This window comes from Protopterus annectens, chromosome 5.part0 (assembly GCF_019279795.1).
Source record: "Protopterus annectens isolate FY-2018-M chromosome 5.part0, PAN1.0, whole genome shotgun sequence".
NCBI classification, from domain to species: Eukaryota; Metazoa; Chordata; order Ceratodontiformes; family Protopteridae; genus Protopterus; species Protopterus annectens.
The window spans coordinates 1359622244-1359640059 of record NC_056735.1 but is presented as its reverse complement, the minus strand read 5'-3'; the positions used below and the strand labels follow the sequence as shown (position 1 = coordinate 1359640059).

Genomic DNA, 17816 nt, shown 5'->3' with positions numbered 1-17816 from the left:
AATCTAGATAGATTCAAAGGGGTCCAGATAGGTGGAGTGGGCATCATGGGTCAAAGTTCAGGGCCTTTAGCTAGCTATGATTTGAATAGGGGTCCTGTCAATGGTTAACTGCACCAGGAGTGTGTCCTGTCTGTCATACTGTTTGACCAGCCTGGAGGTGTGTATGTCTTTAAAATATATTGAAACTCCATCTTCTTTTGCTTTACTGCCCACGGTTTAGGGTCTCAGTTTTTGATAGGAAGAGTAACCTGATATGGCTGGGGTGCTCTCCACAGCTTTGAACCAGGTTTCTTTAACTGCACAAATGTCAGCATCTTCCAGGGTTAAGAATGTTTGCAATGAGTGCAGTTTCATTTTTAGACTCCTATTGTTTAGCAGCATTACCTTTAAAAAAGGCACTATGGGGGAAGCAAAAGCCTTTGCCAGAAGCCTGAAGCCCAAGGGAGACAAATGCAGGCCATCTCTGGCAAAGCATCATGATCTGTCGACCATGTCTTCTCAGGCTGTCAGATACTGGATCCCCTTGTAATGACACCAGAAACTAAGCCAATTGTTAAAGTCAATCATTTTCTGTTTGTATTGAAGCATCATTCTGGGTGATGGTAGAATGCTGCTTAAGGCTAGGAACATACCTGCCTGGAACACATATTCAGTGAGCTCGATCATGTCTCACTTCATATGGTCCAGAGAGATACATCTCAAGTCATTCACGCCAACATGGACTATGACAGAGTCATAACAGTACCTGTTGTTGAGAGACCTGAATGCCACCTTTAGGGTACAATTTGCAGGGCAAACATGACACTTGATGGGAAGTATTTGCTATCTCTTCATGGTGATGATTTCTATGATGCTGATGGCAATTGCTTAGGTACTCTTCAATGTGTAGTGGATACAGGCAGTTTGGCCACTTATCAAATGTCCACAGCAGCTGGATCAGGTCAGTATTTTCAACTGGTTATTGGGAAAGTGTGAACAGTTAACCTATTTGTAGTCGGATTCCATTAGTAAATAACTCTTTCACTGTGTCTCCACCAGTTACATCAGGATCACCAACAGCCCATGAACAAACAGAAACATCAAATGGTACCTATCAGTTTCCTTCATTTTGCCTGTGCTGCTTAATATAAAGGTAATAAATACATGCATAGGTATTATAGCATGCAATAATAAAGTGCTTGTCAATTGTTTATAGATTTCTCAGCAGCTACACTATCACAAGTAGACTACAGTGCACTAGAGCAGGTTGATATTAGCAGCTATGATGTCATTAGTCTCATTCTGATGAAATAACGTAACAATAGTAGCACACAATTGCAAAGTTCAATGAATTTCTAAGTCTGTTTTAGTCATGGATGGAGGGGAGCAACCCGGTAGCAGTGGCAGCATGGACTTGAACATTATTGCTCAAACGGTGGCAACACTTGCATCAACTGTTGCTGAGCTTTCTGCTAAGGTAGAGTCACTTCTGGGTCAATTAGCGGATCATCGTAGTCAGGGGCTCAATAATACTAGTATATCAAGTCCTGACATCTCAATGATTACTCCAGCACAAAGGAGCACTAATTCTAACAATCACTCTTATGAACAAGGTCTGGCAGGCAGCAGTAATGTTAATGGTAGTGAACTAGCATCTAGCAACACGCTAGATGCACGTAATGACAACATGCTATCATTTTCGGTTGAGCAATGACTCAGGAACAGAATTATCTTTGATGGACAGAATATGAATGCTACCAACCAACACAGCAGTCTTGAGCAACAAGTTTGGGGTTTTAAGGAAGCCTTATTCAAGTACAAATATTTGCAATTGGAAAATGAATATCTGCACGAGTGTGTAAGAAAAGAGCAGATTTCCAAGGGCCTTCGGACATGGAAATATCCGACTGGGCTTATTAAAGACTCACACTTACACCAGGACTTAAAGAACTTTTTCAATAAGCAAGGTTGTGAATTGTTAAACATTTTTATTACTGTTAACAATATGAAAATAGCTGCTATTTTAAAGGACATCAACAAACTTGACACTGAAATTAAGCATGATTTATTGTTTGAACATAGGTTGGTTGAATTCAATAATCTATTTAAAAGTGTTGATAACGACTTGGTGCAATTGCAAAAAAGGAAAGAAAGAAAATTGTTTAGGGACAAAACTGATTTTGATGAGGGGAGGGCATACTCTGACCCACCCCTGGGCCAACAAGCTAGGTGGGCCGAAAGATGTGAAGAGGTAAATGTAATCAATGAAGATGATGATGTGGTAGATTCAGTGGATGACAATGCCCCTTTAGAACCACTGCCTCTGAGGAGATCCCAGCGATTGATGAATCAGAGGGGGGGGGGGACAAGGGAACGGAGGGTATGGACAAGTGAATTATAAGAATCAATGGAAGAGGGTGAGACAACAACAGTATTGGAGGTGATGAATGATACCAATGAAAGGGATGGGATGTATGAATGTACCATTGTGAAGAATCTTGAGCATGATTTCAGCATTTACAATTATAGTAGGACAACTGTGAGTACTGAATGGGCAGAACTGTTCTCAAAAGGGCTCAACTTTGTGCCAACAACTGGTAGTGACATTGTCAGTACTATTTTGGAGTTTAAATTATTCACTAGGAAGTTGAATTTGGAACTCTTTTTTTTCACAAGAGGGGGCTGGACAATGCATGTTGCAGGGAAATCTAGGTCAATTAAAAAGACCAAGTACTTTCATTCCCCCTATGCACCCAACAGTACAAATGTATGAGACCCTTTGTGAAAATGAATTCAGAAAAGTGGTTGCCAAAAACAATAACAAAAACCTTCTTGACAATAATGGGGCCAATAATTTAACTAGGCAAGAAACTACATTGCTCTGTAATATTTTGGAGAATGGTGAAATCAGGATTATGAATTGGATAAGGGGGGAGGTATTGTTATCATGGAGGTGTGTGATTACAATAGTAAAATGACTGACTTATTGTATAGTGACACATACACAGAGGTTTTCAAAAATGAGTTGAATATATACTACAGGCATATAGATTTAGACATTGAACAACTTTTACTCAATGAGCAAATTACTGTAGAAACTTCTAGATTCTTGGAAACTAAGCATCCTAGGATTCCTACCATTTGGAATCCCTAAAATACATAAGAGTATCTCAGACCCCCCCCCCCATGACCGATTGTCGATGCAAAAGCTTCTAAAACCTTCAGTTTAGCTAAATATATTGACAACACTGTTAAGCACACCCTCGATAACAGAGACCTGGTGATCAAGGACTCCAGGGACTTTGTCTAAAGTTAAGTACAGTTTGTACACAAGGACTTGATCTTGGTCACCACTGACATCTGTGACCTCTTCTCAGTAATACCCCATGATGTTGGACTAGAATGGTTCTATGACTATTTATGCTTAAACATTACATTGAACCATGACACTATCCTTACAATCAGGTCCTGTATGGAAATGGTTCTGGACAACAATTGTATCACTTTTGAGGGCATTTATTCAAGCAGGTGCATGGGGGTGGCAATGGGCGCATGTTGCGCGCCTTCATTTGCTAACATTGCATTAGCACAGTGGGAAGACCTCTACATAATGAACTCTGAATTCAAGGACATGTGGGTACTATATGGACGGTATCTGGATGATATGGTCTTATTTTGGCATGGGAGTGAAGATGACCTGAATAGGTTCTTTGTTTACATCAGCAACATCACCGACTTTTTGAAATTTACCATGACCAAGGACCTTGACACCTTGAATTATCTGGATGTTACTATTAAGAAAGATCACTTTAAGGGTAGGTTTACTTTGCACATTTATAGAAAACCTACCTATTCTAACTCGTTGTTGCATTTTGAGAGCTGTCACCCTCTGCATCAGAAAAAAATCCCTTGTCAAGGGTCAATATGTGAGATTGGCCAGAATGATGTCTGACCAGGACAATTTTATTAAAGAATGGGATGTCCTAACGGGTATGTTGCAGAAAAGAGGTTACCCCTTTAACTTTGTCAATGACATAGCTGAAGAAGTTAAATCAAAAAGAGCAGGGGGTATTTATTCTACACTCTTGGAGAAGCCTGAAGGTTTGAATAGAACCTCTGGTTTGGTAAAAACTGACAGTTTTACTAGGGCATGTGCCCTGCCCTTCGCCAGGGACTTTTTTAACATTAGAAGCATCATTTATGATTTTTGGACCATTTTTTGTTTGCAGGAGAAGATCAACACAAGGTTGGGGGAAAAACCTCTTGTGGTTTACAAAAAGGGCACCTTCTTGAAAGGCCTGGTGGAGAGGAAAAAGTTAAAGGCAGGCCTTGGTGGAACTTTTAGATGTGGGAGGTGTGGACAATGCCCCTATATAGTGGACACTGATTCCATTAGAGTCAGGAACTATGGTAAAATCACTACTATTATGAAGTGTTACTGTTACACCAAGGGAGTGGTATATATTGCAACCTGTATGGTATGTGAGGGGTACTATGTGGGGAAGACAATCAGAGCCCTCAGACAAAGAATATATCAACACAACTACGATATAGTAAAAAAACAAAATAACAATGTTTTATTTAAGCATCCAACACATTATTTTAAATTTTTTGTACTTGAACAAGTAGACCTGGGTCCACAAGGGGGGACAATGATGACTTCCCTGAATATTTCGAGCTCAAGTGGCAGATTAAATCAAATGCATGTCAACCACCTGGGCTCAATGACAAGTTATCCATTAGTTCTGTATTAAAACTAAAATCAGCTTTTTTATGTGATTTTATTCAATACACAATACATTAATGTCTATGTGGTTGGTAGGTGGCAATTGGTGTGTTGTAGTGGGCAGTTACTGTGATTATGTGTTACTGTCTTTTTAAACTGCTTATTTATTTTACAGCAAATGATGTTTGCTTTGTCAACCAATGGCTGTAACGGTTAGGGTATTTAAATATGGCATTTTTTGCTTGTTTGTTCTTGTTCTGATGAAGTCTTGTGATTTTGACAAAAGCACTTAACATTTTTCAATACATTTTCTGGACTTAGTGTTGCAGTGTCCCTTTGGTGATCCTCTTCATATATTTTTTTACAAAGTTCAATGAATAGCAGGGGTTCCTCCCACTTCAAGTTGGTCACTCCAACAGGGGCTACGTGGACAGCATCATGGGTACAGGTCTTTACCAGATGGATTCCCATGAAGCCCCACCTCTTTGTCAGATCTACACATGAAACCCCTGAAAAAGTGCAGAACAATGTCAGAGTCTGAAACTCCCACCATGTAGCCTATCCACAGGGGTAACAAACAAGGTCAACAATCACAGATGGCTCCTGTGACATGTAAAATATTTTCTGCAGAGCAGCATATAGATGAAGACGTTGTTCAGGCACAAGTTACAACTACTTAGACTCAGAAAGAGATGGTGACATTTTTGCAAGGTATATGTGAGGATAGTCTCCAATATTTGAGAATGGTGGAGGCCATAGAAATTGCCATAAAGATTCTACTGCAGAGTGTGTTTGCTCACACAGCATCTGTTTCAGCCTCCATCTGCACATTTGTGGGAACTTAAGAGACACTCATGGAAGACACAGCAGAGGTCAGGCTAACTTGCGTGGAGGTCATGTTGGTCATGCAGCATGGGTGGCCCGGTCAGCTCTAGCATCGATAGATTTGGAAATCTCCACAACTCAGTGTGTTTCACATCAGTAGATTTCCATGTCGTGTGAAAGAACCTCAAGAGTCCAAGTCCTGCTCTTGTAGTTCTGACTGGTCATCTATAATTAAGCAACATTGCATATAAAACAGATGTGACCTGCACAGCCCATATTTTGTATCCTCAAAACCTAACCCACTCAACCACTGGCATCAGCATTGAAGCAGGGCACTTATAGAGTGAAACACATTCAACAAAACAATGTAGATGTGAAGAAACTTCTTCTTACCTATGGGGGATGGAATAAAAAAAATATATAAGAAATAAAAATAAAAGAAAATAGAAGTAAACAGGGAAATAATACATCTATACACAAGTGGGAATGCATCAAATTGTGCCTTTAACCTCTTCAAATCCAAGCTAGAAACCAAAGAGGCAAAGAAAGCAGCACTTTCTCTCATTTTTTCATCAGGGTGCTATTGCATTTAAGGTTAACAATGTTGTCAAATGTACCCTGCTTCACAACTCCACCTGTAGTTTAAAGCACATCAGGTGAGCATAGCTCTTGTGCCTCTGTCCAAGGGCTACCATGAAAATAGTGTCATCTGTGCCCATATGAACTACACATTTCTTATGATGTTTGGAAAAATGATGGATACACAGTGTGAATTAACATGCACTAAACAGCATAGGGTAACCATTTGAAATATCTAGCAAGTCCTGAAAGGAGGGACTGAATCGCCAGAAGATCAGACTTACAAATACTAATTCCAAGATTCCATCTCTCAGAATACTCCCTTTTCTCTGACATATGGTGATCTTGGAATTGCTATGTATGAGTTTGAGGGGGGCTTGCCACCCACATGAGGGATGCAGGGGGGGGGCTGCAAAAGAAGTTTTATGGAGAAGGGTGAGTTTCAAGATTTGCTCTTCTCCTATGTTTTCTATCTTCTTTTTTGGCTTTTTGGCATTCAGCATTTTGAGTGCTGACAGTTCAACAGGGAGCCCAGAATAGCCTACAGTTTACATTAATGCATCAAGTTTTATTTTTGTGACTTGACACTATCATGTAGTGTTTGACAAAGTCCATTCTTGTGGACTAGATTCAGCCACTTCACTTGTGTTGTCATGGAATGTGCATGTCTGAGTGAGCGCCATGCATCTGCCATGTACTGTGCATGTCTGAGCGAGTGCTGTACATCTGTCATGTACTGTGCATGTCTGAGTGATTGCCATGCATCTGTCATGTACAGTGCATGGCTGAGTGAGTGCCATGCATCTGTCATGTACTTTGCATGTCTGAGTGCCATGCAGATGTCATGTACTGTGTATGTCTGAGTGAGTGCCATGCATCTGTCATGTATTGTGCATGTCTGAGTGAGTGCCATGCATCTGTCATGTACTGTGCATGTTTGAGTCAGTGCCATGCATCTGTCATATACTGTACATGTCTGAGCAAGTGCCATGCATCTGCCATGTACTGTGCATGTCTGAGTGAGTGCTAGGCATCTGCCATTGGCTGCCCAGCATCTCTGTCCTAACTGCTACAAGTTTCAGGTTGTACATGGGTGGGAGCTGTGGGACCTGTTGCGGGTCCTACCGGCAGTAGTTCTGAGACTGCTATACCAGACTGACACAAATCATATTGTGCATAATGAAACACCCAGGAAACATCCAGTACATAGTAGCAGGTCATAATGAAGATACCCCCCCCAAACTCAATCAGGCAAAGGAAAGGAGCTTTAAGCAGGCTAAAAATGTTCTCAATGACTATGCAGATTTGTAATAGTGTACTGTGCAATATTCCTGTTCTATCCCTCTGGCTTTGATACTGGTGGCATTAATCAAGGTTTGAATGCTTAGCCTACATCACTTGAAAAACATAATTAGGAAGGGAGCACATGTAGCTGGGGGGGGGGGGATAAAGCATTACAGCTTTAGCATTTTTATGCAAGTATCTATGGGAGTGTTCAGTGATTTATGCCGCACTTACCTCCTAGTTGTCCATGTGATATCTGATCATCCAGGAAGTGGTGACACAGTGAACTTTGTGCCAAATGTGGGAATCATGGGTACTAACTTGATGCCTGGCTGTGATGTTGGTGATACAGCCATATGCATCACACAATACCTAACATTTGCTGGAGTGGTAGCCTTTCCTGTTACAGTACCAGTTCTCTGTGAGGACCAACTGGGACCCTAATAGCCACATGGGTGCAATCTGTCATACCAAGCACCTCAGGAAGGTATGATAAATCACAAAAAGGCACACAGGGTGTGTTGGTGGATGGGGGAAGAGAGCGTGTGTTTTTAATTATATGTGTCTATGCAGGAGTGTGTCTATATACATATTAATAAAATGGGTAGAGTTTATTATTTTATCTATCTATATATGTATTCAACAGAACGATGCACACATCCTCCTTCAGAAATTAAAAGATGTTCTAAACAAAATAGTAGATCTGAATTTAATTAGAAAGTAACAGTAACATTTTTATTTTTCCATAATTAAGATTATGTATTACAGTGCGTCCTCTGAGTAAAACAGATCCGATAATTATTCAACTGTCAGTTACACCAACAATTTTTAGGATGTTTGTACTTGCTTATGGTTAACAATGGCAGTGAAGTGCAGAACCCGAGATACAGTAAGTGAGCTTATTGGTTTTACAAAGGAGAATGCTAGAAGGTGCTGGAGTTGTTGTTTTATAGTGCAGGTCCCTTAAACATACACCCACACATACACATGTGCACTCTCAGTGTATAGTCCTTATATTAAGAAACCATCATGAACACCCTTATAGACATAAATTATATTTACTACAGTAAATTTGCTGCTATATTCACTCTGCATCCAAGGTTAAGCATATTATATTTTTCATTCTTCCTAATTTCTGATAATGTGAAAGCTCACCTTTTAAAGTTCTTAACGTCTTGTGTTTGCATTAGTGCTACTCTAAACTTTTTAAGAAAAATGTTTTTGAATAAAATAATTCCTAGATTTGAAATCAAGCCTTTTGAAAATTTGATATACATTTTATGAAAAATAATACTAGTTGAAGAAAACAGTCTGGAAGGCTTAAAAAGACAGATAAAGAATAGTGAGAAGTATGTTTTTGTGCATGTGGAAAGAAGAAAGACAGAGAGAGAGTGAGAGTGAGTGAGAGAGAGAGAGACAAAGGCATGAAAGCAAGCAAGAGAGAGAGTGCATGTGTGTGTGTGTGTGAATGAGAAAGAGAGAGAGAAAGAGAGAGAGAGAGAGAGAGAGAGAGAGCGAGAGAGCATTGAAATTTACTCCACTTCTGCTTTAAACTTCAACACAAGTTCATGGTGCTGTGCTTTCTGCAGTTCTTTGTTTATTTATTCCCTGTTTCAGAATGTTTGCCTCTGTATGGTATGCTAAAAAATTGAGTCGTAGACTTGTCCTCAATTCCAGGAAGACAAAATTGGAAAAGGTAGGATTTCATGACTGGCTGAGAATATATTTCCTATCTGTCATCAGTTAACAATGTTTCCCTCCATGTTAGTCTAACTTTTACTCGATTTTATGTCTAGTCTGGGACACAAAGATTCTGTTTAGGTATCATATTTGTTTCTAGGAGTTTCTACTGTTTTGTTCTTTAATATGTTGTCATTCAGCTAGCGGGACAATCCTTTATAAAATGATAGCTGTCAGGTTTTGTAAATGCATTTATGAATGCTGAAGTGAATTTGCACTGAGGAGCATTACATATCTGAATCCAGCTTCTTGCTTTAATGTAGCATCATTAGCACAAAATTTATATTGTGATCAATACTGTGGAGGGTGTGCAAAATAATCCACTGTTTGTGTTGGAGAAAGAGGAAAAAGGTATAGAGCTGGACTGTCTCCAAACCTCTTTCTGGCACACGGCTATCAACTTCCTGTAATTGCAGGACTAAGAAAGGGACCAGTTTGTGGAATAGAGGTGCATGGGATAACCTGCCTTTGGCTTGTAGCCTGACTACCAAAATAAAAGGTTTGCAGTTTCAAACCACAATGATACCTTTGTGGTTTTACTAGGAGTTCACTGCTCTTGAATTGACAATAGACGGTTCTCTCAGGTACTTCAGCTGTAACTTGTCAGACATGCATCTCTGGTCTCTAGCTGCAGTTTGGTTTGTGTAAGCCTGTTTGTCAGTGCATGACATTCAATGGTTAACAGAAAGATTCTACTCTTTTATATAGCTGTCACTGACAAACAGTACATTAATATAACCTGTATTATTCAATTAGTTGAAATCCTAAATTTTACTTGCTTGTGTATATCCTGGATTTAGGACTCTTAAATGTATGCATGTCAATCATTCAGTTTTCATCTTGTCTACAAATTGCTCATGATGACTTTGTGACAAAGTATCTGCATATATATTTTGTTACACAGAGTAGTAACTGAGGATTTTAGCAACACCAATTTCTTAGCCCATCAAAGATTTTAGAATGGTAGTAATAAAGGTATTAGTCAGAAGACATGAGCATATTGTTCTGACGAACATCTGAAAATAAATTCACATTAGCTTTTATGGCATAAATAGCACTCAGAAGGTTGTGTTTAAATCCATCCTTGTTATGCAGGAATTTCATAGGTTTGTTCCATGACAGAGAAGATAAGAAGGGAAATGGAGCAACCAGTGGTTTGTATAAAGCACAGCTTGGAAGTGAAGTAATTAAGTTTTAAGTCTATGAACCTGAGACTTTGTTCTTGCATGGAACAGGAGACAGTGTATATTTCTTTTATGAAGTATAGCTACATATGCATTTGTTGCTGAAATATTAATGTTTCTCTGAATAATCAGAAATGAAGTCAGTGGAAATGTCTTGAGAAATGTTCTTTATGCAGCAGCACTAGATAACCAGAAAACATTTTTGTAATGATGAAGGTCTGCTATATATCTGATATTTAGCAGTTCAAAATAGAATTGTGTTTAACTATAGATAACAAAGATAGTGTTTTCTGATTTTTCTCTTAGTGGTTTGCATTGTTTGTACTGTAGGCATTTAATTGATTAATTTGCTTTGCTTGATATTTTGTGTAATATAACCATTATAAACAGAAAGTTTTGTGCTGGTTAATATAGTTTTTTAAATATTTTTAAATATTTTCTGTAAACAAATTAGTAAATAGTCAGGGAATATTCTAGCATCACCAGTCACCTGAATGGATATTTGCAGATAAGAGTAACAAAAACAGAAACACCCAAAATAATGTCTTAAAATTGCAGTGACAGCCTTACAAACCAAATTAAGTTTGGAGAGACTGGTGCTGTATATGCAGATGGAGTGATGAATTTGAAAGAATCTGTGATGTTCCCAGCTGAAGCATTAACAGTGCTCTGTGCCAAAGAATTTTACATCGGCTAAGTATAAAACAACATATTTCTGCAAGATATGATTAATAGGCAATGCTGACCAAGAACTACAGCAAAGAAACATTGACTCTGTATGACCAAATAAATGATACCCATAAAACTACAGGTGAGATGTTTCTTCTGCTACCACTTTCAGATCTGGTGCAAATAATTGATAACGTCACAAATGCATAAAATTGTGATCACAGAGTCTTGAACAGATGACAACGCAATTTTTTTGCATGCAGCAAGACCCCCGAACACTTCCTTCTCCCCAACCATTCACACAACTCTCTGCTAAATTATAATATTGGCAAGACTCAGATAGCTTCCGTTTACTGCTGTGCTGCAAATCCTAAAAGGGAAAAGGGTATCTCTGCAACACAGTGTAGCTCTGAAATACGGAGTTCAAAAGTGTGTGGTTATTCATTTGTCCATTGAAAAGCAATCTGCACCTGCCTACCTTCAATAAACGTGTGTAGCCTCTTAGAAAATATATCAACGCTTTGAATAAACCTCCCTGATGTACATTCATATGGAGGTTAGGATGAATCACCTTTATTTCAGATACTGTCTGCTGACCAATAATAGAAAATTACTACTCTGTACTAATAGTGTCTATGGATGTATGAATGACTGTGTGTTTTGTCTGATAAATGTACGAGTTGCAAGTTCTCTTGAATTCAAGATAGTTCAACTTGTAGCTTATTGACTTAAGGAACAAAGAAAAAGGAGAATAAAACAGCATAATTAACAAAGAAGAAGTTATAAAATGTCAAACAGCACTTCTTAACTTCAGGTTCTAGACATGTAAAATGCTAAAACAGCTGCCTTTTTCTAGCATGTACTCGTTGCACTGAAGGTGTAGTGACTTAAGGAAGGGAGAAACAAAACTGATAACTATTGTGAATAATCCTTTATCACTGAAACTTTTCCTAACATTTATCTTACAGTATTTATAATATTAAGTGATATTTGCATTTTATAGTAAAACATTATGCATCCACATTTATAAGTACAGACTCAAGACAGCAGACATCTTTGCTTAGAAAAATGCATTGTAGCAGCTCTGCTAGCATTTCATTAAAAAATCCAAGTTAAAAAAAAAAAGATTCTGGCTGAACTTTGTCTTGGCTGGAGCTTACAAAAATCTAGCAGACTTAACTCTTATTTTATGCCAGCAACTAGCTCCATTTGTATTTATGGGGAGTTGCAATATATGTAGATTGTTCTGACATGTATTAAGCAGTCCATTTATGAAACCTGGAGGGGCCTGAGGCCCCAAAGGGATGACTTGCATTTGATGATATGATTCTGGTATATCAAATGGAAACTCTTTACAGTATAAATTTCAATAAAAGCAGCTGAAGAGCTATCGTGTATGCTGGAACAAAACCTGTCATTCTTTGCTGCCTGCATCATCATCATCATCATCATCATCATCTGTGAAAGGTATTTAGCAATGTGTTTTTCCTCCCCTTTCTCCTGGGCTCCATGGGCTAATATATTCGAACAGTGTCATTGTGATACCAATGTGCATTTTTATGTGAAGCAGTCAAACAGATTAGACAGTCACATAATAGATGCAATAAAGTTGTCAAATAACCAAAGTGGAACATAAAATAGGGGAATGAGCTACTATGTACTCTACATACAATGTGTGGGCATGACTTCCAGGCCACAAATTCCTGGAGACTTGTGTAAATCCATAAGCCAAGCAGCATTATAAATCTACAGTAGATCAAGCTAGTCATGTTTCCATATTTCACACTATGTGCGTATTCAGTACCTGCAAAACCATTCTGTGAGAAGAATATAACTGTATATCCACTTGGAGAACTCTCTCTCTCCCATTAGACATTGCACTAAAATTAATTCATGTTATATAGCAAATATCAGCCACTCACCCTGTTTGCATTCTTCTGCATTTGAGTATTTTGCATTATTCTTCTTTGTAAAGTGTCAACATTCACAACATATTAATATACATATATTTTAAATGTTTTAAAAGCAACGGATCAGCAGTGTTTTTCTTTACTGATGTTTGCATGCTTTTAGTAACTGATTTAGAATTTACAGACTTTGCTACTCTTGGGCAGCCATGGTGGTGCAGTGGTTAGTGTTGCCACCTCACAGCAAGAGGTTCTCCGGTTCGATCCTCGGCTGGGGTGCCTTCAGTGCGGAGTCTGCATGTCCTCCCCGTGGTCGCTTGGGTTTCCTCCAGGTGCTCCGGTTTCATCCCAAAGACATGCTGTAGGTGGATTGGACACTCAAAATTGGCCCTAGGTGTGAGTGTGTGCATGTGTTTGCCTTCTGTGGAAGGTTGGGCGCTGGGCTGGCAACTCAACACCGTAAAACCCCACTGCCAATCATGAGTGGACAGGTGATCTGCTGTGGTGACCCCTAACCGGGAAAAGCCGAAAGAAGAAGAAGAAGACTTTGCTACTCTTACTGCTGTTTATTTTATAACAGGAAAAAAATAGTGACATTGGATTGTCCTGTCTCAAGCTTTCAAAAAAGGCAAACACGTCTCCTGCTTCTGATCAAACTCAGTTTACATGGGCCATAGGCAGGGTGTTATGCCTCTAAACCAAATAACATGGCAAGTGTATGAATGTTCTGTGCAAAAGTTTATTCATGTTATCAGGGAATTAGCAATCATAAATAATTAAACCTAGTTAAGTTTTGTCATATGATTTATACTCATTAAACATGCAGAATTTTGAGTAGATGCTGACTGCAGCTCAAACTATTCAAAAACATTGCATACAACAGGAGATGTATAAAATATTAGCTTTTACAAAGGCATTCAACAATTCTGCATACTACAGGCATGTACACAATATAAACTTTTGCAAGGTGGGACAGGTTTTGTGTCATCTGTTAGCCACTTAAGTGTCTTGCACCTTGAAAATGCCATTAAACAGTTACAGAAAATAGTATTTTAATGGTATTCCTTTGCAAAAACTAAATATAATGATCAAACTGAGACTTATTCTATGCACAAGTGTTGTGGTTCTTTGTACACAAATGAAGGAATTTGTGCAAATATAAGATAAGGACATAACATTTGGGTAAGTGCCCTAACAATCCTTCTGTGATATAGTGCTTTCTCATTTAAAGGAACTTACACAACACCATTTCAGAATTTGCTTAGGGCTATAGAAAATATATAAACCCTTTTATTTCAAATAAAAATGTTTCATCATGTTTATAGAAAAAATAGAGACATTATTTTGATCAAATATCAAATGCAAATGCTTATTAATACATTTGTTAAAGGCAGCATGTTTAAAATCTGACACATGGATAAAAAGTGAGTAAAACATTAAGGGCTACTGCATTACTAAACACATTAAATTTTGTTCTGCTTTTATGTGGAAGGCAACATATTTCACAGTCACTTCTTCTGGAAAGCATTGCCTAATAATTATCACATGGAAAAATAAACACATTTGTAGTAAAGGCAACTTAAAGAAAGGGGGCAATAAGATAATGAATAATCATTAAGGAGGAAGAAGCAACAAGTGGCATATGCTGTGATGGCTAGAAAAATGTGTAGACTAGAGACCAGCATGGCATTCATTCTGCAAATGGCAGTCCCCAGTGTATCGAAACAACATACTGAAATAACAATAAAACTGTAGAAGAAGGGATCCCATGCTTGAGTTCCCTCAAATTGTCTATGGTATGATCCCAGTTATTCTCATTAGGGGTAATATATAACTATCAGTCATGGGATAGGTAAGGCCAGTCTATAATCGAATGAGATAGGCTCATTCAAGTACAAAAAGGAAAACTGGTTAGGCTTAAAATGGCCTGCAAGAGCAGCTAGCCTAGTACTTACCCTTAACCTGTGAACAAATGTGTCTTCACTTCCATGCTGGAAGTGTTATATGGTGAACAATAGTGAAGTACGGGTTTATATCACTTTGTCGAATGCTTAATTCCATGAATGCCTATTCATCAAACCCTAATCATCAAACATGCTTTCATTGAACATTTATATCATCAAAATGTTTTCCTAAGAAATAAAACTACTTGGCCACCAGAGCAATCGTAACAAATGACACATTATTTTAAACTCACCAAGGTGGGGGGGTTTGCCCACCACACCCACTAACATATGGACTGTGCCCCCCAAATACCCCTAATTATATATACCAATGCTGATGTTGCACTACAATGGGGAAAAGGGCAAATTTGTAATGATGGCCAACTAACTCCAAACCCTAGGAAAAAGTTTTGATGATGTAAGTTTTCAATGAAAGGGTGTTCAACAATTAAGGCTTGATGAATAGGCATTCACGGAATTAAGCTTTCAACAAAGTGCTAGGAACCCAGGAAGTACATATGGCTATGTCTTAGGTTGCACAACAGTCCTTATTTTAAACACTTTCTGTCAAGATATCCTCTCTTGTTTGTTAATTTTGCAATGTATACTGCATTCCTTTACATGTATACCTAGTTAACTGAAGTTTGGATGTACATAACAGTCTAATAACTAGTACCTGCAAACTTAGAATTTATATTCCGATTCTGTAATTTTGAATATACTAATAATGTATTAAATGTTATACTGCCTCTGCTCTGGGCTATATTTTAAAAGACTCATGAGACAGTCTATCCACCTTACTAAAAATAAGAATAAATAAATGTATAAAATAATAGATGGTCATTACACATTGAGACATGGTGAAGTGCTGCTACATAAACTAAGTGACACTGAGTGTTTGGGAAATTATATAGTTATATAGCCACATAAATATGTTTTTATGTGAATAAACCTTGATGGTCATCCTTTATTTTTTTGTGCATATCACTGTGATAAGTTATAAGACATAAACATACACCACTTCGATGAATGACTATATTTCACAAGTGACTCCACCTTGCCAAATCCTTCAATTTCCAAACTTATAGTTAGTGTAATAACTTACCCTGAGGTATTACAGCCTCAGAGTTTGTTATACTTATTTGTGAATGAGGGTTTCAACCTACAAAGAGGAGTTAAGAATTTCATAAAATGAATTATCATTTAGTGACGTGGAGATCTGGAGAAGAGGATCTGATGATGCAATCACTTGCAAACAACACTTGATCATCTCTAGCAAATGCATAAATGCACAAGTAAAGCTTAGCAGAGAAAAAACAAAAAAAGCAACACTATTTATTTCTAGAAAAAGTTTTGGTTTGATGTCTCATCTTTGGAAGACTAAGCTACTTACATTGGCACATCCACAGCCCCTTGTCTGTTGCTATCTTGTCCTGCTTAAGTTTGCACGGTATACCAGTAAGTCAGTATGACAATGGCATTCTTTGATGCACCATCCTGTTTGTATTAAATTATATTCCTTGTATAATACAGCACCACTTGTTAGAGTGAGTTTTATATTTGTAGGTTTGAACATTTTTCCAGTAAGCAATTAAATATAACGTATGAACCAATAATGGTAAAACTACATGTTATAGAACATTTCAACCAGAAAAGGCTACTCAAACCTCTGTCATTACAGTGTACCAGTTTCAGCCAATATACACAATTTCTGCAGAAGTAAAAGTCATCTGAATAATTCCACATTAAAGAGGTCTATAACTAATGAAGAGGTTGCTTCTGGCAAACAACTTTACATTTCATGAACAAATTTAGTGCCTGTTGCCCTTAAAGAATAAATGGTTCATGTTGCATTTAAAAAGATTGGTAAGCATGTAATATGGAATGACTGTCAAATCAGCAACATGCTCATAATTCTTAGGCATCTCATCCCAAGGAGAATACACTCAGGATTACAATACCCCTTAAAGAGGACACTGTCATATATGCACTCCATCTACATGGTATGGGAATAAATCCCATAGCCTTCTGCACCAAAGCCAAGTATGCTACCTGTTATGCTACTACCTCTTCCTTCAAAATTTATAGCGCAAACACTGATGACGACCATTTGCTAAACAAAGTTACACATTGAAAACAGACAGCATATGCAATAGTAAACTTCTCTTCCCTTGGAACCTAACATTTCTTGAAAATGCACAGGAGCTCAAAAATTGTTTGAAAATGCACAGAAACTCAACAGTCCTAGAAAATGTACAGAAACTCAACATTCATTAAAAAAGCACTGGAACTCAACATTATTTGATAATGCACCGAAATTCAACATTCTTTGAAAATGCAAGGAAACTCAACAGTCCTTGAAATGCACTTGTGTAGTTGGTATAGAGGATTCATGCTCTAGGGTCCTTTACTCAGGGTATAGGGTTTGAGCCCGATTAAGTTAACCAAATTGCCATTCCTAACTGGGGCATTTCACACACCCATACCCTATGCTTTATATCTGCTAGTCTCTCTTAAAAGTCTGAAACAGGAGCAGCTGCAGTTCTCCATAAATAATCCATGCTCGAGTGTAATCATGCTCATCTCTAAAGTTTAGATGTGCATGCATCATAGTAAAGATGAATACACAGATGCTATTAAGGATGCACTCTGCAAGTCTCCTTAAAGAAATTTAATGCACACAGAGTATGTTCTTAAAAAATAAATGTAATTTTTGTAGCAGGCCCTTGGCCAGTAGGCCTTCCCCAGCTAGTGGGTCCACCAAAGCCAGTGGGCCTAAGGCGATTGTCTAGGTTGCCTAGTGCTGGATCTGGATATGACTGCAGTACTGCCCACAGCTGTGAATATCTCATTTGATCTTGTACACCAAAAGTAGCATACTTACTTGGTAGTTATCTAATATATGCCTTTCTCTCCTTACCACTATGAGTGCCCTTAGGAGGCATTTCTCCTCTAACTCAGCCAAAATCTTGATCATATC

At 38.1% G+C, this 17816-nt stretch overlaps 1 protein-coding gene across 6 annotated transcripts in view; it reads left to right on the top strand.

The window, feature by feature from the left end:
• Positions 1 to 17816, top strand: part of DLG2 (discs large MAGUK scaffold protein 2) — a 4792098-nt gene that overhangs the window by 1710757 nt on the left and 3063525 nt on the right. The window contains exon 1 of one of the 6 annotated variants that reach the window (XM_044071160.1): positions 8989 to 9089. The exons of the other annotated variants lie outside the window; for them this stretch is intronic. Coding sequence (XP_043927095.1) covers positions 9012 to 9089 — 78 coding nt within the window. The 5' untranslated portion in view covers positions 8989 to 9011. Of the gene's footprint in view, positions 1 to 8988; positions 9090 to 17816 lie in introns of those variants that run through there. 6 annotated transcript variants of the gene reach the window in all.